Consider the following 20,579-nt stretch of genomic DNA (forward strand, 5'->3'; position numbering starts at 1 on the left):
GCCCGTGTCCGCCGGGTGTGCACGGAAGAGAGGCCGCGGCTGCCGGAGCCCTCGTGTGCGCCGGAGGGAGAGGCGGGGGGAGAAGGCCCGACCATCTCCTCGGAGATCAAACGCTGCTGAAAGGGATTAGGCGGGTGAGATCAGCATCGCCCGCTCAGGATTTTTTAATGTAGCCTCTTCCAGAGTCAATGTTACAGAGACCTTTCTTGGTTCTCTGTCAAAAGTTTACAGTATTCTAAAATAACATTTACAAATACTCTTACCAAAATCTCAGAAACTTTCGCAGCTTCGTACTTACTGAGAACAGCAGTGCAACGAGCGTGAACTCGCACCTTCTAACGAGCACAAAGAATCAGGAATAGTAGTTTGCATCCAGATGGAGGCGACGGGCAGAAAAAAAAGAACATGCAATAAAAAGCATAAAAATCAAAGTACCTCGATCTCGCAATCCACTGTTGCTACAGTTAGATCCTTGTAGGCAGAGATGGCAATAAGGTGAAAGATGGACACTATACCAGCCCAGGAAAAGCCACTGCACGTCATCATCTCAGGCTTTTTGAGGCTGTTGGAAACCCGGTCCTGTAACTCTGGAGTGTTCGTTAACGGGTCACCGCCACCCAAGGCTGAAGCAGTGATGCTGAGCTGCAAAAACATGCCTATGCATCCCTGAATGCCAGAGCACATTTGATAATGTAACTTCCCTGAGGGTGTGACGGGGTCGTGGTCCTCAGACAAAAAGTGCCAAGTTCCAGCACTAAGCAAAGGGCATTCATCAGGGATGGTCGTACGTTCAGCTTTAAAAGGGACCAAGTAATATCTGCTACATGTAAAAACCTAAGAACTGAAGTACTACTCTACTGATCCTTCTGAAATGCAGAAGGAAATTGGCCCCCCGAGACTGCTGAAAGCAACATAAGCCCCAGGAAAGGAAGTGCTCCTGGAGACTCTCCACAGCATCCCTTCTGCCCCTCTGCCACGAGGGCTGGGCTCTCCCCACATGGGCACATCCGTCCTCCCGACAGTCATGACTTCTCCAGCTGAGGCCCCCACCAGTCAGCACAGTGCTCCACCTCAGATGGGTGGGAGAGTTCACGCAGACACACACTAAAATTCAGATCCGGGAATGCACACTGACAGAGCCTTCATCATGGTGTTCACTATTACACAAGCGCCTTTCTAAACCATCCTCAGGGCCACTGTCAGATCCCCCGGGGAGGGAGAAAGCCCAGGGTGTACTGAGGAGGTTTTCTGCTTTGCAGAAACTTAAGTGCAACTTTTTTCCATGAAAGAGTGCTGGGCAACTCTAACTACAGTCATGATTTGGGGAACTAAATAACATTGTAATGGACAGCGAGACAAGCTGCCAGCAGGTAAGTGTGAACAGGACAGTATTGCTTTTTTGTGTAAAATCCTACAAGTAATGTGTGTGTGTGCTTAAGATTCAAGAAATAACATTTTCCACTTTCTTCCGCCAGCAAAACACTGTTCAGAAGCTCACCCCTCTATACTATCTGCTAAAGGAAGGTCTCAGTCCTGCATGGAGGACTTGGGGGCTGCATTTCTCTCGGCCTTTTTTTATGGAGGTTTACAGTGAACTGCAAAGCAAGAAAGCACAGAACTCACTTCAGCGAGGGCTTGGCTCAGAGCCCCTTGAAACCCAAGGGAGCCTGACATGGTCTGTGCCCTGGGCTCACTGTGGAACTCATCCCCTACAAGAAAGGGGGGAACTTGCCTCCCCAGGCTCTCCCTCCTCCTCCCCCATGCAATTCTGCAGCTCCTGCCTGTTGGGGTGGGGAGCATGGCTTTCCAGATGGCCTGAGTCCTACGCTCCACCATTTACCAGGAGCAATGCCTGGAAACCAATCATAGGATAATGTGGTGCTCCATTCCACAGGTCTGTTGTGAGTGGAGCACACACACAAAAGGAAAATATTTTCATCTTCCCGGGCACCTGCTCACAAAGTCACAGACTCCCTGAGCCAGGCCAAGAGGCTTGCTGTCAAGTAAGGTCTGTCCCAGTTGATTTAGTGCATGCTCATGGCCACTTGTGCTGAGGCTGGCATTTGGCCAAGTACAAAGTGACAGCAAGGAAAACTTTGGCACTGTAGCGACCTTAGCAAAAGAGCCCAAATTTAGTAGAAGGAATTGCAAATGCACACAGAATACCCATAGCCAGACAGCAGCGCATCTGAAGAAGGCACCTCACATGATGAGGGTGACTCTACCTTTTCTCCTTTGCTACATGTTCTACTACATTTTCAGAGAGCTCCATAAACGAGCACAAAGCCAGAGATTTAGACCTGAGGTTAATTTGGAACAAGCCCAAAGCTACAACACACCATATAGGAAATTATGTAAGCTCATTGAATTAGTTTTCTTGGTGAAGAAGAAAAGGTTTCCCCATTACACAATTCTTTTTATCTAGAAAATAACAGTAAGAACCTGTGCTGCAAAAATGGACAGCAGCTCTGCAGCAGAGAAGAGAGAAGCTGTCATAAGCACTTCAGCCTTTTAGTATGGGAAGCTGAGTTAGAAACACTACTGAGCAGAGCGCTCTACAGCGTTCCCTTAGAAAGTTACATTATACGCTTGTTTGCTGTGGAGCACAGGAGCTAGGCAAGTTTTACGTTGGTCTCTGGGCAGCAACCTAAAGGGTACTTTTCCTCCTCTCCATAGCATAGGCAGGGTGCCCCTTCATGGTTTTCTACTCTGCTTTAGAGAAGCTAGGGCCAACTAAACTGTTTCATAGTATAGTGATTGGACTTTCACAGGCGACTGTGTGGAAGGAACTCAGCAGGCAGCCCTACTCCCAGAACCATAAGCCTGCCCTGCCGCCCTCATGACAGGCCAGCATTTGATCACAGCTTGTTAAAAGTGTTGAAAACAGCTCATTCCTAGCTCCTCTGTAGGCTCTGTAAGGCCTTGGGTGGGTCATTTCATCCCATTGGGGCTTGGTTCCCAAGTGTGGAACAGAGATAAGCAGCTTAAGGCTGCTCTGCATGTATAGATTTGGGAGGGCTTTGGTCTGAGCAGCATTTGGTTTTTTTTCCCCCTGGGATAACTGTAAGTTTCCAAGCACATGGCCCTTAGATAACCCAGAGTCAAGCTAGTACTTGGCTACAGCTTCTCGTTGTCACTGTTGTGAGCAAAACACACCTGTGGTAGCAGTGTTGACAGAGCCCTGTGCAGCTGAGCTGGAAGCAGCATGTTCAGACCCTGGTGTGCATGACGCTCCAGCTCTTGACCGCAGTAACACTCCCCTGTGAGCTAGGCTGGTGGTAGGAAAAGAAGGAAACTTTGGAGGCAAGTGTGAGGGAGAACAATGCCTGTAAAAGGCCAGCTATTTACTGCCAGGAGACTTCAGGGGAAGCTGAAGGATCTTCAGAAACCTTAGAGCTCAACAATACTATAGTCAGTTTTGCCCATGAGGCCATGTTTTGTTTTCCAGGATTTTAGAATAACACAAAAAAATAGTATTTTAACACCTAAGAGAGGGAGGAAACCTGTGGCACTCTAAAATGCCTCATGCATCTGCTGTGCCAAGGCAAAGATCTCCAACGTGCTGACTGTTGGTCAGATCTCTCCTGCTTCTATTGCCTTTTAAAACCATGGAGAGATTTTAGGTTTCCTTGGCTCTACAGAATTCGGATAACTTCTTTCTGAAGTGGCAGGAATTACCTTTTAAGCTCTAGTAACAGAAGCCAGCATTTCTTCTGCAGTTTTAACTAAGCGTTCAGAAATAGGGTGCAGATCCCCAGCTTCTGAAGTCTCTGCAATTTTCCACTTCTTTTTGTGTGATCTAAGAATCAGAGTTGCCTTTGTAAAGAATTGCCATTTACAACTCTGTTTTGCCCAGAGGTTCACCAGGAGGTTCTCTCCTTCTTTACTTGAATAAATGATAGATAAGAATAAAAGAGGGAAGGCTGGACCCACAAAACTTCAGCAGAGAAATGCATCTGAGCTCCAAGGTCATTTGCAACATACCTAAATGGAGCAGTGACTCAGAAGGCAAGCATTCCTTCTGAGCAATGGAGATGCTGCAGGCGAGAGCAGGACATGGAATCTGGGAGTTCAGGCAGCGCTTCACTCACCTGCCTGTCAAATGAGTCACTTAAATTTCAACAATATTTAAATAACAGCCTGCATCTCCAAGGCAGCCAGCAGCAGACAAAACACTGCAAGCATAGCACAATTATTTACCTGGCAGTCTCAAATGTTACAAAAGATGCAGGTGTCTCCACTCACACCGACCTGATGGAGCTCTGCAGTTGAGTTTTGATTAGCAAATAATAAAGCAAAAAATAAAGACCACAGCAAGAAGCTTGAGCTGCCCTTGCTACCCCTTTTGAAATGTACTTCACAGAACACTGCTCCATCACTTCCAACGTCCCCTTAGCAGCTGGCAGGCAGAATCAACTGGCAGTCCCAGTGAGAGGCACTGCTTTTATTATAGTGATAAATGTTGCAGTGCCTGGGAAGGCACAAGGTTGGGAGTTAGGACTCATGTTTGCCAAACAGCTTTCCAAACATACCCACTCTGGCTGTCATCATGATTACTGTTCAGGACAGCCTTGTTTTTAACAGGTGTGGCTGCTGCATCTACAGGCATCTTTGAGTAAAGCTGGGGCTTGTGAAAAGCAAAGAGCAAATGCTTCCTTTTCTAGCTTGATTCAGGGAATTCAATCCATCTAGCTGACTGGTCTTAGAGAGATCTTGCAGGACACTACATTCAGAAGAGCCTCTGATCCTGACCAAAATCAAGTGAAACATTTTGCATTGAAAGTAACAAAAAGGAGGCTAGACAAAGCCCAGTAACGAGCTTGTTTGTTGCTCCAGGAAAGAGCCTAGTGACTATTTCCACTCTAGTTTTGCTGCCTTGACCCTATGGGGAGCCGATTTGTAATGTTGCTAGTGCAGCTTGACACAGACAATGACAGTGTTTCCAGGCTCCACAATGGTACCCGCCGGCTAGTCACACTGCTGAAACTTCCTGACTGCACCAGCCAGGCTGTGGCTCTCTGCAGTTGATCTGGTACTGCAAAGTGCCTGCCCACTAACTCACAGAGCCAATTTTGCTGTTCAGCCACAGTATTCTTCCCAAACAATGCTGCTAAGACTGAGCACTTTACACCACTAAGCAGATGTCTCATTATCTTCCATCCCGTTTACCACTGCGTGATAAGAACAGGCAGCGGATGGGAAGGCAGTGGGCCTAGCAGAATGCTGGCAGTTACCAGAAGTGCTTTGCAGTCAAGCAGAATTCAGACATGCAAACTTGAGTGCAGAGACTGCAGAGGATCTAGTAACCCATTCTGGAAAGTCCAGAACTCAAGAACCCAAACAATGCCTATTTCTTCCAGCCAGTAACCTGAAAAACCATTGACAGTTAACATTAAGATGGTGCTTTCAGGAGAGCAGAACTGCATCCAGCTGCAGTTGGCTGGATGCAAAAGCAGTGCTGTCTGGAGCTATTTGTAGACTAATAGATAGAAAATAGATTAATAGACTTGGAGGCACTTCATTTTCTAGATTTCTTTAAGCACCATTTTTTAAATGTACCTTAATACATAATATTTGTAATACATCTTGGAGTGAACCAGTCATAGTCAATGAGGCATTACAGACATATAGAAAGCAGAATCTTTGGGGCTCTCAGATTCCCCCTTCTTGCTACTTTCATCACATATGTCCCCATTAACTACTTCAGCTGCAGGCAGCTGACACCCTCTGCAGCTCACTTGAATCGACCTGGCAGTATCTTTTGTCACAAGAGACAGGTAAGTCACTGCAAAAAGTGGATACAAGGCATGCCCATAGTGGGACTGAGCTTCCCAAGTGTAGTGTGGAGACCCAACAGATGTTGACAGAGATATAAGAATAAATAAATTTTTAAAAATTCTACTGCCTACAAACTGGCTCTAGTTTCCTCCTTGTCCTCTAACAAGAGGTAAAGAAAGTAGAGCCCCATAGCTGAGCTCCTCTCTGCTGATGAGAAACCTGAGCACAGAGAATGGGATGCAGTAGTAAGACCTCTAGAATCACTGCTATCAACGGCATTGGCACTGGCAAATGTCACGCAATTTTTCAGAGCGCTTCTCCCCTCCTAAAGAAATCTTCTACCAGCTCATTAAATTTCTGTGAGGAATTCTGCTTTAGGACACTTAAGGGAGTGAGTAAATACTGCTCTGCAAACCCAGTTGGAAAGTGCTCATCAGAAACAAGTGCCTGGCTAACATTGCTAGCTGCTCGTGCTACTCCTGGCTGTTCTCCGCTCAGCTCTTCCTTCCCTTTCCCCTTGCCCGTGTGGCAAGCGCAGCCTTCTTTTGAGCAGAAAGCTGACTCACAGTAGTTCTGCTGAGGAACCTTAACACCAGTGGACGCTTCAGATTCCTCAGTATATTTCTCTGGGGACTCATAAACAACTCCTCGGGGCACAGAATGCCAGGCGGCTCTTTTCAAGAGACACAGGGGTTCCTGCCCCTTCTTTTTGCTTTGCTGCTGTACAGACTCTTGCACAGGTTTTGGGATTTTGAGGTCAGGAAGCGCCTGGGGGTCAGAACTCAGGTATTTCTGAAAGTAAGCCTGGCACGTGCCACCCCTCACGATCGGAATGACCGAGCAAGGCTTCAGCCACTTCACAAACTCGCACAGCTCCGAAAAGGATGAGTGGTCCGAGTACGGAATGGGGTGGATGTTGGGGTGGGTGACCTTCACGGGCCTGCCGGTAGGGAGGATGGCAATGGTGGGGTGCAGCATGTTCCAGCTGACAAGGGTATCCCAGCGGATCTCGGTGACGTCCACAGCACGGATCCAGCCGGCCCCCTCCTCGGCGGTGAACACGTCGGGCAGCTCCAGCAGCCGCATCTGCTCCAGGCGCCAGGGGCTCACCACCACCCAGGTGCTGAACTCCACGGCCAGGTCCACCAGCAGCGTCTCCTTCCCCAGGCTGTACACACCTGCGAGGAGAGCCATCAACAGCGCGCCGGCGGCAGGGCGCGAGCTCCCGCCGAGGGGAGGGCGAGGCGAGCCCGCCGCCGTGCGAGGCGGCACTCACCGATGACAACCTGGTGCCGCGGGTGGGCGCGGATGACGTGGGCGGCCTGGCGCGTGGCGTGCTGCCGCGAGGGCAGGGGCCGGTGCGGGTGGCAGTGGGTGTTGTCCAGGTAGAGGCGGTCGACGCGGCGGCCCCTCAGCGCCGGCTCGCCCTGCATGGCGCTGGTGTAGCGGAAGTCCCCTGCAAGGACAGGGCCGTCAGGGCGGGGCGGGGGCGGCGGCGGGGCGCGCGGGGGCCCGCCCCGTACCTGTGTAGAGGATGGTGCCGAAGGCGCCCTCGAAGAGGAACATGACAGAGCCGGGGCAGTGGTTGGAGTCGAGCAGCGTCACCGTCACCTCGTCGCCCAGCGCGTGGCTCTGTCCCACCTCCAGCGGCCGGATCCAGCGCGTCGGCACCTGCGGGGGGCCGAGCGGTGAGGACGGGCCGGGCCGGGCCGAGGCGACCGGGGCGGCTGGGCGCACCTACCTGGAGGCGGCGGTGGAGGAGGCGGGCGGTGAGCGGCGAGCAGTACAGCGGGCGGCTCCAGGTGCTGGAGAGCCCCACCGTGTGGTCCGAGTGCATGTGCGACAGGAAGAAGAGGCGGGCGCCGCCCGCCCTCCGCACGCTCCAGAAGTCCACGGCGATGGGCGTACCGGGGATCACCGTCCCGCTCATGGCGGGCGGGCAGCCCGCCGCTTCCCGCCGAATTTGGCGGGCGGCGCCGCGCAGGCGCGGGGAAGCGGGGCGGGAATGCGTGCGCAGCGCGCTGGGCAGGGCTGAGGCGGCACGTCCGGGGCGGGGTGGGGCCGGCGGCAGCAGCAGCGGGCGGCGCGGGGCCGGGGCCGGGGCCGGGGCCGGGGCCAGGGCCATGCCGTACCTGGGCGGCGAGGAGGCGCTGCGGGAGCTCCGCCGGGCCCTGTCCAACCCACACGTGCAGGCGGACCGGCTGCGGTACCGCGCCGCCGTCCTGCGCGTCATCCGGTACGGCGGGCAGCCGGGCGGGCGGGGGTCTGGGGGCGGCGGGAGCCGGTCCGGGGCGGGCGGCGCTGAGCCGTGTCTCCGCCGCAGGCACATGGCGCAGGGGGCGGACGTGTCGGGGCTCTTCCCGGAGATGGTGAAGGCCAGCGCGGCGGCCGACGTGGTGCAGAAGAAGCTGGTGTCGCTGTACGTGCGGGCGCAGGCCCCGCGGCAGCCGCAGCTGGCGCTGCTGGCCGTCAACACCCTGCGCAAGGACTGCGCCCACCCCAGCCCCGCCGTGCGGGGGCTCGCCCTCCGCAGCATGTGCGGCCTCAGGTGGGTCGGGTCGGGCCGGGCCGGGCAGGCGGCGGGGAGCCTGGCCGGGCCGGGGCTGCGAGGGTTGGGGAGGGAGCGGGTCGGGCTGGGTCGGGAGAGGGGGGGAGCCCGGCCGGGCCGGCGGGGGTCGGGGGGGGGAGCCCGGCCGGGCCGTGGCGGCGGCCCGCTAACGCCCGGCCGCCCGCCCGCAGGATGCCCGGCATCCAGGAGTACCTGCAGCAGCCCCTCCTCAGCGGCCTGCGGGACAAGGCCTCCTACGTGCGGAGAGCGGCCGTGCTCGGCTGCGCCAAGATGCTGCAACTGCAGGGGGACTCCGAAGTGGGTAAGGGGGGGGGTTCGCGCCGGGCCGCGCAGGGCTGGCCTCCGCGGGGGAGCGCTCGCTGGGCTGCAGGCGGGGGTCGCCCCGGGGCCGGGGCACACGGCTGCCGAGAGCCAGCCCCGGGCGCGGTGCCCTGCCTCCGGGCTGCCGCGGCTGCGAGAGAGAGGGAGGGAGAAGGAGGAGGACGGTGAGCGGAGAAAGGAGGTCCCACGCCAGAGCTCCCCTTGCGTACCTGCTTTTGCAGGGCTTCCCGCAGCACCCGGCTTTTCCGCAGTCCCTGGTCGGCCGGGTTGCCGTCCTCGCACCTGCAGACCTTCAGGGAAAAGTTGTGCCAAGGGCAGGTGTTGCTGTAGAGCTGCCGGTTTTGTTGAGCGCTTCTCCCAGTTCAAGCCGTACCTTTTGCTCCTGATAAATGCTTACAGACAGCGATTGAGTGGCAGCGTGTCAACAGAATTTGATATAAGGACCTCTGCTTCTTCGCAGATGGTGCGTTAGTGAATGAGCTGTACAGTTTGCTTCGTGACCAGGATCCCATTGTAGTCGTGAATTGTCTGAGGGCCTTAGAAGAGATCTTGAAGAAGGAGGGAGGAGTTGTCATCAACAAACCCATTGCCCATCATCTCCTCAACAGGTTTGTTTTCTTTGATACTAAGGTGCTGCTGGACGCTTCATTCTTGTTCTTGGGTTTTGTGTGCTACCAGAGTGGGTATTTCTGGGCTCCTGTCAGAACTCGAAGGGAGGTGTCAGGCACCCAAAGGTGGAAGTGCCCACCCTAAGAGAAACTAAATTGCTTCTATGCTAAGGTCTTAAGAGAAATCTGAGATGCCGTGCTTTTCCAGGGAGTCTTTGCTTCAGCTGGTGGTTTGTTTTGCAATTGTAGGTTAATGTGATTAGGTTGGGGGGGGGGTGGTGTGGGTACACATGATATTTATGGGACAGGTATGTTCTAGTATGTCTCTCCCAATCCATTGAAAGGTATATAACTCATCTATTGCTTGAAGAAATTAACTTTTCTGCAGGTAATTCTACATGATCTGGCAAAAGAGGAGTATTGCTCTGCCCAGGGTTCTTGTCAATGTTGCTGTCTGGCTTAGAGCACCAGCAAAAGTGCACATGACTGATAACTGAGTTAAGCCTATGTGCATACACTGGTCGATTCTCTTGTGATAAAATTGTGGTATCTACTTCTGAAGCATGGCATTTGGTTTGGAAAAGAGACCGTAAGAAGCTCAGAGGCTAAGGCCTCTACTCTGCCCAGCACAGATCTTTGTGCGCTTCTTGACTCCTGCAAACTGTGTTTATTCTCTTGGCAGGATGGCTGATCTGGATCAGTGGGGGCAAAGTGAGGTGCTTACCTTCCTTCTGCGTTACAAACCCCGCAGCGAGGAGGAACTCTTCGACATACTCAATTTACTGGATGGCTATCTCAAAAGCAGCAGCCCCAGCGTTGTGATGGCAGCCACCAAGCTTTTCCTAGTGCTGGCCAGGGAGTACCCACATGTGCAGGCAGATGTTTTGGTGAGAGTGAAGGGACCGCTGCTGTCTGCCTGCACCTCTGAGAGCAGGGAGCTCTGCTTCACTGCGCTGTGCCATGTACGTCAGATCCTTGGTAGCCTTCCTGGCCATTTTAGCAGCCACTACAAAAAGTTCTTCTGTTTGTATTCAGAGCCCCACTACATCAAATGCCAGAAGATGGAGGTGTTGTGTGAGCTGGTAAATGATGAAAATGTACAGCAAGTGCTGGAGGAGCTGAAGGGCTATTGCACTGATGTATCAGTAGAGCTTGCCCAAGGGGCGATCTTCGCCATAGGTAAGAGCTGTGTCCTGCCTCAGGAGCAGCTGCAGCCCTAGATCTTTAAGGTGGGCCTTTCTCTGCTGAAGTTTATCTGGCCAAATGCCAAATAACTGATCTGTCCTGAAGCAGTACAGCCTTCTATAGAGCAGCCTCCCCAGGAATGTTTTGTGTGAGTGTGTTTCTAAACCACGATTGTGCTGATTCTTTCAGAAGTCCTGGCATTGAACTGTTTCAGGTTGCGCATAATGTCCTTGAATCTCGTTCAAATGTCTGTGCTCTGATGAGATGCTCTAAAGGAATTGTGTCATTTCATCTTATTAATGAGCCTTATAGTATTGAATGAAACTGCGTAGTGGATGGAGGAGCTGCTCTAATACCTGCTTGTTCTTTTGAGTTGTGATGGGGGCAGAGTTAAGGTGATTTGGGGCACTTTAGTTTTGGTTTTGTAAGCTTTAAAATAGGTACGTTTCTATAGTATACATAAGAAGAAAGCCAGGGATGCTAAAATGCCTTTCTTATGTGTTACATTTAAGAAAAGTTCAGAATTCTTCTGAGGCATGGCTTCAGAAAAAGAAACATATCCGTTGTGTGGCGAACAAGTTCATTTGACTATGCTTTCAGAAATAGTAGTCAAAAAGGAAAAGAGAAAGACTGTTTCTTTAAAGTGAGTTTGTGATGAATAGTTGGGCTCGTGGTTCATATTTCACTCTGCTAAAAGGTTGACTTTTATGTCCTTTGGCATCTCTGCAGGCAATATTGCTAGGACATACACAGAACAGTGTGTGGGGATTCTGACAGAGCTCCTGGGGCTTCAGCAGGAACATATCACTTCAGGTAATCATCTGCAGGTTGTTTGCCTGGCTTATGCTTTCAGGAATTGGCCTTGCTGGGGCTTGTGATCCCAAACTCAAGGGTCTCAGAAGCACTTGGCTGTTAATTTAATTGGCAACTTCAGGTGGAAGTCTTCCTGGTGGAGTTGGGGGTATATAGTGTGACTGGACAGTTTTTCCTTCCTTAGGAACTACTCTTTGTGGTGAACGGGGAGATGGTCATAGCTGCCTTCATGGTCTGATGTGGAGACTCCTTTCTGGCTGCCACCTCCGAGGGAGTGAGGGACTCGCAGACCATTTTAGTGACTGTTTGAGGGCCAAGATGATTAATGGATCTTTTAAATCTTTGTGATTTCTGTTCCTCATATAATAGTCTGATTCAGTTGTACCCAGGCTTCTCTTTTTCTTTTGCTGCCCTCAGATCTAACTGCATATCATTGCTGTTTCTGCCCTCTCCTTTAAGTGGTCTTGCTTTCAGTTTTGAAAATCAAATGCTTGCGCTCAGCTGTTGAATTAGATCTCGGAAGCGCTGGTGTTTCTGTAAGTGGGCAGCAGAGCCCTTAAAATTTTGACCTAAAGTTCATGAGACTCGTTTTGAATTGGTGTTAGTTTTAATTTGTCATTCTAACCTTGTGTGTCTGAAGCATCATGAGTCAGTGTCTTTTTAAAGGCTGGGGAATGTCCAGAAGAATGATTACTTTCCAGCAGCCAGAGGAACAATCTGAAGTTTCAGTGCTTTATTTTAGACTTGGTGCAGCTTTGCTCTGACAAACGCGGTGTCATGGGACTTTGAAGAAGGGTGTCTCAAATCAGTCACAAGCAAGGCACTGACCTCCCTAGCTAAGATTTGCAAAGTTTCGAGTGGGGTTTTTTTTTGGAATTTCCCCTCCCCCCACCAGTGGTTTTATAACTCTTGGGGAATGCTGAGCATTTTGTTTCATTGCAGCGGTAGTACAGGCTTTTCGGGACCTGGTTTGGCTGTGTCCCCAGTGCACGGATGCAGTGTGTCGGGCACTGCCTAGCTGTGAGGACACCATCCAGGACAGTGAGGTAAGGTGCCTTTATGCCATGGGCTGGCAGCTGTTGAGGATGGGTGGGCAATGACTGTTTGGCTTTCCTTTGGCTGGTGATTGGCGGGCAAAGATCAGAGATCTTCAGAGGACTTGTTCTCTTGAATCTGTTTATTTCACGTCAATGTGGTCTTTCTGGTGAACAGCACCTATATGCTATTTTTTCTGTGTTTCCTTCAGGGCAAGCAAGCGCTGATCTGGCTCCTGGGCGCACATGGTGAGAAAGTACCAAATGCCCCCTATGTTTTAGAGGACTTTGTGGAGAGTGTGAAATCAGAGATGTTCCCAGCAGTGAAGATGGAGCTTCTGACAGCATTGGTGCGACTTTTCCTGTCTCGTCCTGCTGAGTGTCAGGACATGCTAGGGAGACTGCTCTACTACTGCATAGGTGAGTTCCCTTCATTCTGTTTCACTGAAGCTGTAGTACAGGCTTTTTGGGACCTGGTTTGGCTGTGTCTCCAGTGCATGGATGCTGTGTGTCAGCATCCTAGCTGTGAGGAGACCATCCAGGATGGCAAGGTAAGGTGGCTTTATGCCTTAGGCTGCTACTTGGCCCCTAGCTGTCTGGTTGGTGAGTGTAACAGGCTTACACTGTATCCCTGAGAATCTGTTTTTAGTAATTAAGGGTTAGTACTTCGGGGAAATCTGGATGATAGAATTCTCCATAAATTATGTCTCTCTCTAATTCACAGAGGAGGAGATGGATATGGCAGTACGAGACCGTGGATTGTTCTACTATCGCCTTTTGCAGTCTGGTGTGGAAGAAGTGAAACGGGTCCTGTGTAGCCCCAAGTCTGACCCCTCCCTGGGGCTCCTGGAAGACCAAACCGAGCGATCTGTGAATACATGGGCTTCAGAGTTTAACACTCTTGCACCAGTTTATGGCAGAGAATGCTGGGCACTTGTGACTGCTCACCAGCCAGCAGAACTGTCTTACACTTGTTCTCCTTGTACTGACTCCAGGAACAGAGACACAGGTAACCTGCCTCACCTTCACCTGGGATCCATTTTCCCCTTGCCGGTAGATGTGGGTTTCTTTGGAAGAAGATCACAGTACTTTGAGAATGCTGACTTAGTGTTCTGACTACCTTGTGCAATGCATGGCTGATCACCACCTCACTAGTCCAGGGGATGCTGCTGGAGGCGCTGTGATTCCAGCCTTCTTCATCTGATGACTTCATAAGATGTTCTTCGTGAAATTGGGAGCTGCACCTTGTATGCTACATCTCACATGTTTGTGGTTTCATTTCAGAGTCACTGATTTCTGAAGGGAATAAAGAAGTCCTCAAGGTTCATCCCGATACAAGCAGCCTGACCTTAATTCCTGATGTTTACCTGACTGCAGAACAGTTTGAGAAGAACTGGCTGAGCCTGGAGATGAGCTGCCACCTCTCTCTGCCCTGGTGTGGGACTGTTCATCCAGATACCATACAGACGGCTCTTCATGTTGTCCACATCCATACTATTGCTATGAGCAAGGCTGGCGTCCAGCCATGGAAAGCTTATCTCAGTGCTCAGGATGACACAGGTTGCCTCTTCCTAACAGAGCTCTTGCTTGAGGCGGCAGATTCAGAGATGCAGGTTTCAGTGAAGCAGAGCGAGGCAAAGCCGGAGGCACTGCAAACCTTTGTTTCGGCATTAAGGACAGTCATGGGGACAGTTGCCGGACTCGGGTCCTAATTGGTCCCTGCTCCCTGTAGGATGCTTGCTCAGGGCACAGGAAAAGTTTATTTCTCTGGCTTCATTTGCCATACCTGATGCTGGTTTTGTACTTTTAAACTGTGGGAGTGTTAGCATCCCTTTCCTGGGCCTGGAAGGCACACGTGGTGTGGGGGTAGCTGCAGGTGGCAGGTATGGCATTGCTGCAGCTGGTGAATGGGGCAGGGTGAAGGGTCTGTCCTCCCTCTGGGCTGGGGAAGGGACAAGGTAATGCATTTGTGAGCCTGCTGCTTCTGGTGTGAGTCACAGAAGTGGTGGCATCTACAGTGATTATCACAAGACACTAACATTACTGATGGAACCAGAAATGAGCAAAATTCAGGGATGTGTGTTGGAGAGGTTTTTTGTGAGAGTTGTAAATAATTCATAAAAGTTCAGAAACTCCAGGACTCTGCTACTTATCTCACATTAAGAGGAATGGTGCAGTGAAGAGAAGTATTTAGTTCTTGGCTCCCTTTACATGTGATTTATTTTTCTGTCTGATAGACAGATTTCATTAGTGGCTTCACTTACGGGTGAATGGAGCTCTGCTCCGTCGGAGACGGGTGGACAGGGTATGTTGTGCTTACTAGAACCGGCATGTTTCTTTTTCAAGAGAAAGAAGTGTATTTTATAGTTGAAATGTGTTACTGTAGTCATGAATTACCCTCTCTGAAGTTCCCCCCTCAACTCCCTGTGGCCAGGGTGCCTGTAAGGAAATGCAGGAGTGTGCAGGTTGTGTATGATGTGTTTGCGTGAGTTAATATGGCCTGAGTTTTGTAGCCTGCATCACTTTGGCCATGTCAGTGAGCTCTCAGTCCTTGGTACTCACACCAGTAACGGAAGAATTGCTGTTTAGATAATTAACCTGTATGGAATATTAAATTTTGGCTGATACTAATTTTTACTATTTGTTATTTCATAACTAGAATGGGTATTTAAAGGTTTGTTTTCTGTGTAGTACTTATTTCTGTGCAGTACTGTCATCCTGTCCTCACCGTACAGTATATGAGATGGTGCAGTAACTGTGTGGCTAAATTTTTACAGTTTTTAAAGTTATACTCTGGCCAGCCTCGGGATTTGTTTTTTGAAGAGTGTGGTAACAGCACTCCATCTGCTCTATTGAAAGTTAGGGAGAGTCAGACTTTGTACAGTGTCATGAGGAATTTCTGTGTCACAGCCACGTTTTACACAGTGGCAAAACCCTGAAGAAGGTTCTTTGGCTTAAGGTTGCGGTACATAGGTTACTATAACCAGGCTTTATGGCACTCTTGTAAGGAGTAGCTTTGTTAACTCTATTCTGTAAGATTTCTTGTAATTTTTAATTTCTTGTAATTTTTAATTTCTTGTAATTTTTAATTTCTTTTAATTTTTAATTTCTTTTAATTTTTAATTTCTTTTAATTTTTAATTTCTTTTAATTTTTAATTTCTTTTAATGACTGTATTGTGCCTTTAAATTGCAATATGCCTTCCATGCACTTCACTGAAACACTGCTGTCACTGTTAAACAACAGGCTTTAGATTTTATTTCTGATTTTCCTAATAAAAATGTGAATCATTCGTGCCTGTTTTCTGGAGTACTTGTTCATTCAACTCTTAAGTCTGTGGGATGGAGTTATCCGATCACTACTGTGGATCTGGACGGACTGCAGTCCAGTTCCTGGCTTTGTGTCAGACAGGGCTTTTCTCTCCCAACTTCCTTGAAGCAAAGCTTTAAGGAGCAATCATGCAATAATTAATTTCAGTCTCATATGCCAAATTACTGTAACAGGTAAACTACCTACAGGTGAATGCAAAGGTAGGTAAGAAGTCAGTTGTAGCAGGGCTCCTATTAACAGTCTCCAGTGTCGTTATGCATATGCTGTATTCCTGTCCTTATGGAGAGCTGCATTGGAGCATTGGGATTATGCAGTTTTCAGAAAAAAAATAGTTGGTAGCTTGTTGGCAAGCTATGATTTACTCTGCTGTGGCTAGACCAAGCCTGGTCTTTGCTTGGGATGGGACTTGGAGCTTCTAGCCTTTTATCCAGACCCCTTTCTTAATGAATGAACAGGTCAGCAGTCTTTGATAACTTGTAAATACTTATTTCAGTTGATCTTAACAGAAACGACTTACTTTGAAACTAAACCACACCCATAGCTTGAATGACGAGAGTTAGAGCAAATATTGGTGTGTTGCGCTGTCCCAGGGAGGAGGCTGGGGCCATACTCTTCCCAGAAGGAAGAACCTGTGCAGCTTTGGGAAAAGGAAGCCAAAATCCAGAGGCAAAGCTCACCCGCACATAAAAGCAGCTGCGGTGGTGTCCCTGCCCACTCTGCGGTGGGGAGACATGCTGCAATGGCAACCTTTGAGGAGCAGACAGCATGTGTTGTGGAAGCCTTGTTCTCTGACCTCCTAAGTGAAGATGAGAGTCAGTGCCGGAGCCTGGAGACAGACTCAGAGGGTAAGGCCTGTTGTGGGAGATAAAAATGGTTTCTTTGCTGCAGATGATAGAGGATGGAACACTTAAAGGAAGGAGGCTGTAGCTTGGGGTTGGGTTTCCTAAAACGCAGGATTGTGATGACTTCCAAGCTATCTGTTTTGGGAGAAAAGTTAGAGCAAGTTGTCTGAATGCCGGGCAGCCCACAGGAGCAGTCTGCCTTGGCAGGGCCGGGCAATGGGGGATGTGAAGGACAGCCACCCTGCTTTCCACCCCACGGGGCTGTGGGTGCCGGCAGCAGGCAGCGCCGGCAGGGAAGGTGCTGCTGGCTGCTGGGCCCTGCGCAGGTCCATAGGTCCTGACTTGCTCCAAACCAAGGGGGTGGGACACATTTTAACTGTCGTTATCAAAAAGAAAGCTCATATTTCTTATTGGACAAAAACAGTTGCTTTAATGTGTAAGACGGAATGTGGTCTTTGCTTCCCAAATGCCCAATATCATTTGGGCTAGTTTGGTTTGCTGGGCAATGCTGCAAGAAACCCAGAATTTCACCCGTATTTATATTGCTTTTCCTGTTATTTTCTTGGCAACAAAGTAGTTAAAATGTCCCAAGAGACACTGGGATCTTGCTGACACCAGAGAGCAAGCAAAGTCCAGTTCTCAAAAGGTTCATGGAAGTTCGTCATTTTGCCTAAAGAAGAAGTCTCCGTTAGCATATTGCTCATTTCCCTCTCCTGGATTAGACGCTTGTGCCTCTGCCTGTGCTGTCCTCAGCACTCTAAAACTGCCCCAGAGCCCCAGGAGACGCAGGCTTCTGCCCAGGGCTGCAGGCGCCAAGTGCCAGCACCCGAATGAGACGAGCTGAACTGGAATTAGTGACTGGATGACGGAGGGGGGTTGGATCAGGAAGTGATGCCTCCAGATAAAGTTGCCTAGCGCTTTATGTCGAAAGATCCTGCTTTCAGTTCCTTGTAACTTTGCCAAACGTGGAAATAGTTTTGCTGAAACTTTCAGCATTGGGTAGCTCCTTCTGGCTGAACCTTGTTTTGGTAATATTCAGAAAAAATAAATAATACTCTGTTGGTTTTTTTCCCCTCAGGATGCTTTAAGGGGAAAATGCTTTAACTGAGGCACTCCCCCACTTTAGAACTTCTCAGCTAAATTACTTAATGGTTTTATATACTTGAAATTTCTGAAGTATGCCTTTTGCTCCTTTGTGAAAACCTTCCCAAATTTGAGTCGCTATGACACTTTGAAAAGTTGCAATTTGCGCTTGCTCAGAAGAGACCTTGAGTATAATATCTAAACTCTCTGAAGACTGCACACGATGATCTGCAGCCTCAAAATGCTGGGGGAACGCAGGCAGGACTTTGCCATCCGATTGCTGCTGCTGTGTGACTGCAGTTGGAAGAGAGAGATAAGATGTTCTCCAACTCTGCTGACTTGCCTTGCTTGCTTCTGGCAGCCTGGGAGGAAGGAGCTGCCAGAACCCAGAGGGGTGAAAGAGAGGCGTTAGGGATGTCCATGGAGAAACAGGAGTGGGAATGAACTGAGACTTGAGCACGAAGCAGCAGAGGTGGGAGGAAGGAGATCTGGACAAACCCATGGCACAGAGCCTCTTGGTCCCTGTAAATCAATGGATACGTGAACAGCTGTATGATATCTCTTAGGGACTTTGGTTTTACGTTTCCTAATATGTCTTGTCAGAGGTCTACCCTGCATTAACCTCCCGAGTGCTTGAGGCAGTAACTACCATAGTGCCTGCCGAAGGCAGCGTTTTGGAGGCAGTAGGCAGCTAAAGGGGCTGGGCTGTCAAGTGTGGGTTCTCTTTCTCTGCCTTTAATGCATTATGCTGAAAGCCCTCACCTTGCTCTCTCTGCTCTAGAGCCTATGCAGTTGGCAGGAGAGCCTCAAACCAGGTTTGACCCGGTTGTGGTCGCCAGTCGTCTGCGGCAGATGGGGGACCAGTGCAACATGGATTTTGAAAGGGTTTCCTCGGAGGCTCTTGCTGAAGTGCTCAAGGGAAAGGTAAGGCGCAGCTTGTCCTGCCTGGCCTGGCCAGCTTCTGGTCTGTAGGCCAGCCTTGTCTCACCTTGTGTCAGAGAATGGGAAAAAACTGGGGAGCAGCACAGCTTATGCTGCAGGAGTCGGGGGGGATCTGAGGGGAAGGGGCACGATACCCCACAGCATCCCTTCATTTCTGTGTCGTGGGCAGCACACAAGCCACCGGGACAGAAGCCAGACAAGGCGCAGTGGGACCTGCCCTTTCTCCTCCTCTCTTCCAAAGGAGCTGCTTTTTATCACCCGAGAAGCCCTGGAGCTGCCTGTGCTGGCCCATGGTCACAGGAGATGCTCTGGAGTTGGTGGGGGCAGCTAGTGTGTGGAGGGGGGAAAGGAGGAAGACTGTGGCGAGAGGAACAGAGCGGGTTCTCCAGCCTGCTGCAGACGATCTGGCTCCAGCCTGCCCTGCAGCCAGAGCTCTCGTGCCAGCACACTTCCAGCGCAAGTGCTGCAGGCAGCTCTAGCTTCGTGTTCGTTGCAGTTCTGGTTAGGCTACCGGCTGTCCTCCCCAGTCCTTCAACTGTGCTGCGGCTTGTACAAGCCACGGTAAAGGACAGCCCTGCCTTGAATGTCCTATGCTGTGTGGGGTCACCTGCTCTAGTCGTGGGTAGAAGAAGCAAATGCAGGAATTGAACTCAATGTTGGATTTTGAGCCAAGACGTACTTATCATGCTGTCATTTAAAAAGAAGCTCAAACTGTCCTCTCGATGCTTCCAGATGGAGAAGTTTGGGGCTGCTGTGGACTCCCTCAGCAGGAGCTGGAGTGACCAGAACCCTGAGATGGTCTATGAGAGAGTCTTTCTCCGTGTATCTGTGAAATTGCTAATGTATGTTGCTAAGAAAGTCCCAGCTATGGTGCATCCCAACCAACTCATAAAAGTGATTAATGGAAATTTTCGAGTGAGAAAATACATTGAGGCCTGCGGCGGATGGGTAAGGGTGTGAAGGTGGTGGTGATGTTTGCCTGGGCATTTATGGCTCTTCCTTTGTGTCTCTCACCTCTCCCACCTGCCTCGTATGGCTCGTCACCGATACCCAGCGTGTCCTGCAAGACACGCGCACCAGCTAACTCTGCGTATAGCCGTGGGGGCATGGCTTTGCTCAACACCTCAGTGAAGTCTTACTGGAGTCAGTGTCAAAAGTCCCATCTGCTTCTCTGTCTCAGGGTTCAATTCCTTATCTCAGTATCTTGGAAGCTCAGCTTGCTCCCTTAGATGAGAATCAAGGTAATGAAGGATGGGCCATACAAAAAGCACTGTCCTGCTCATGCAGCTTTACAAACCCCACTTGGTGCGTTTTACCCAGGGAAGGGAAAAAATTGGTCCAGGAGAAGGTCACAGCAGGAGGCAGGTCATTCATCCCTCCATCCCATGTCCTTCTCTTCCTGCTGTTTCCTTTAAACCTGCCTTGAATTCTTTCTCTAAAACACATACACATGGGGTTTTTTGTTTGTTTTCAGGAGAACTTGGACAATTGAGAGAAAGGGCTATACTACTTTCCAGAAGGTGAAGCTGGGCTTGTCATTGATTTAACTGGAAAAATGCTGTTGTACTTCTTCTGGAGACTGCAAGCAGAGTTCTACACATAAGCAATATGTAAAAGAGATTCTGTATCACCACAAGCAAAAATGAATAAATGTTTGTTGTTACTAATTCGTTTTTCTTCTTGTGTTTCTCTTAAATATAGCCATAAAAGCAGGCTTCACTCTTATTCAAGGTTTCTAGGTTAGTGCTGCAGACTCATCAGGTGAATGTTTTAAAACATGTTTCCATTAGTTATTCTAAAGATCTCTTGGTTCCTCTCACATGATTCAAAGGCTTATTTTTTAAAAATTAACATTTGACATTATTTTAATCTGCAAGTGATGGCTCTTTCAGAGTGATCAGCAGCCCTTTGCCTTTTAGAAACTGGATACAGAAATCTTGTAGCTATTCTGTACCTGATCTGCAAGAAAACACAAGAGGGGAATACATTTAATGACTCTAGTTACAATCAGAAAGAGAAACAGACTTGGCACAGCTAATCTGAAGTCTTTGTGCAAAATGTGAGATATTGGATAG

At 49.8% G+C, this 20,579-nt stretch overlaps 3 protein-coding genes across 3 annotated transcripts; 2 read left to right on the forward strand and 1 right to left on the reverse strand.

The window, feature by feature from the left end:
* Nucleotides 1–154: 154 nt before the first annotated feature.
* DCLRE1B (DNA cross-link repair 1B) lies at nucleotides 155–7,768 on the reverse strand. Its single transcript, XM_069771814.1, has 4 exons — nucleotides 7,520–7,768; nucleotides 7,302–7,449; nucleotides 7,055–7,234; nucleotides 155–6,956 (listed from the first exon to the last, which is right to left on the reverse strand). The coding sequence occupies exons 1-4, from the start codon at nucleotides 7,706–7,708 to the stop codon at nucleotides 6,085–6,087; spliced, it is 1,389 nt and encodes a 462-aa protein (XP_069627915.1). The 5' UTR covers nucleotides 7,709–7,768; the 3' UTR covers nucleotides 155–6,084.
* Nucleotides 7,769–7,846: 78 nt separating this feature from the next.
* Nucleotides 7,847–14,338, forward strand: AP4B1 (adaptor related protein complex 4 subunit beta 1). Its single transcript, XM_069771813.1, has 10 exons — nucleotides 7,847–8,014; nucleotides 8,102–8,326; nucleotides 8,518–8,648; nucleotides 9,129–9,276; nucleotides 9,959–10,455; nucleotides 11,191–11,274; nucleotides 12,217–12,320; nucleotides 12,521–12,728; nucleotides 13,033–13,317; nucleotides 13,593–14,338. Exons 1-10 carry the CDS (start codon nucleotides 7,902–7,904, stop codon nucleotides 14,018–14,020), a joined length of 2,223 nt encoding a protein of 740 aa, XP_069627914.1. The 5' UTR covers nucleotides 7,847–7,901; the 3' UTR covers nucleotides 14,021–14,338.
* Nucleotides 14,339–16,213: 1,875 nt separating this feature from the next.
* On the forward strand, nucleotides 16,214–20,171 carry BCL2L15 (BCL2 like 15). Its single transcript, XM_009925183.2, has 4 exons — nucleotides 16,214–16,482; nucleotides 18,344–18,486; nucleotides 19,237–19,452; nucleotides 19,979–20,171. Exons 1-4 carry the CDS (start codon nucleotides 16,377–16,379, stop codon nucleotides 19,994–19,996), a joined length of 483 nt encoding a protein of 160 aa, XP_009923485.1. The 5' UTR covers nucleotides 16,214–16,376; the 3' UTR covers nucleotides 19,997–20,171.
* The last annotated feature ends 408 nt before the right edge of the window (nucleotides 20,172–20,579 follow it).

This window comes from Haliaeetus albicilla, chromosome 26, assembly GCF_947461875.1.
Source record: "Haliaeetus albicilla chromosome 26, bHalAlb1.1, whole genome shotgun sequence".
In the NCBI taxonomy this organism is placed as follows: domain Eukaryota; kingdom Metazoa; phylum Chordata; class Aves; order Accipitriformes; family Accipitridae; genus Haliaeetus; species Haliaeetus albicilla.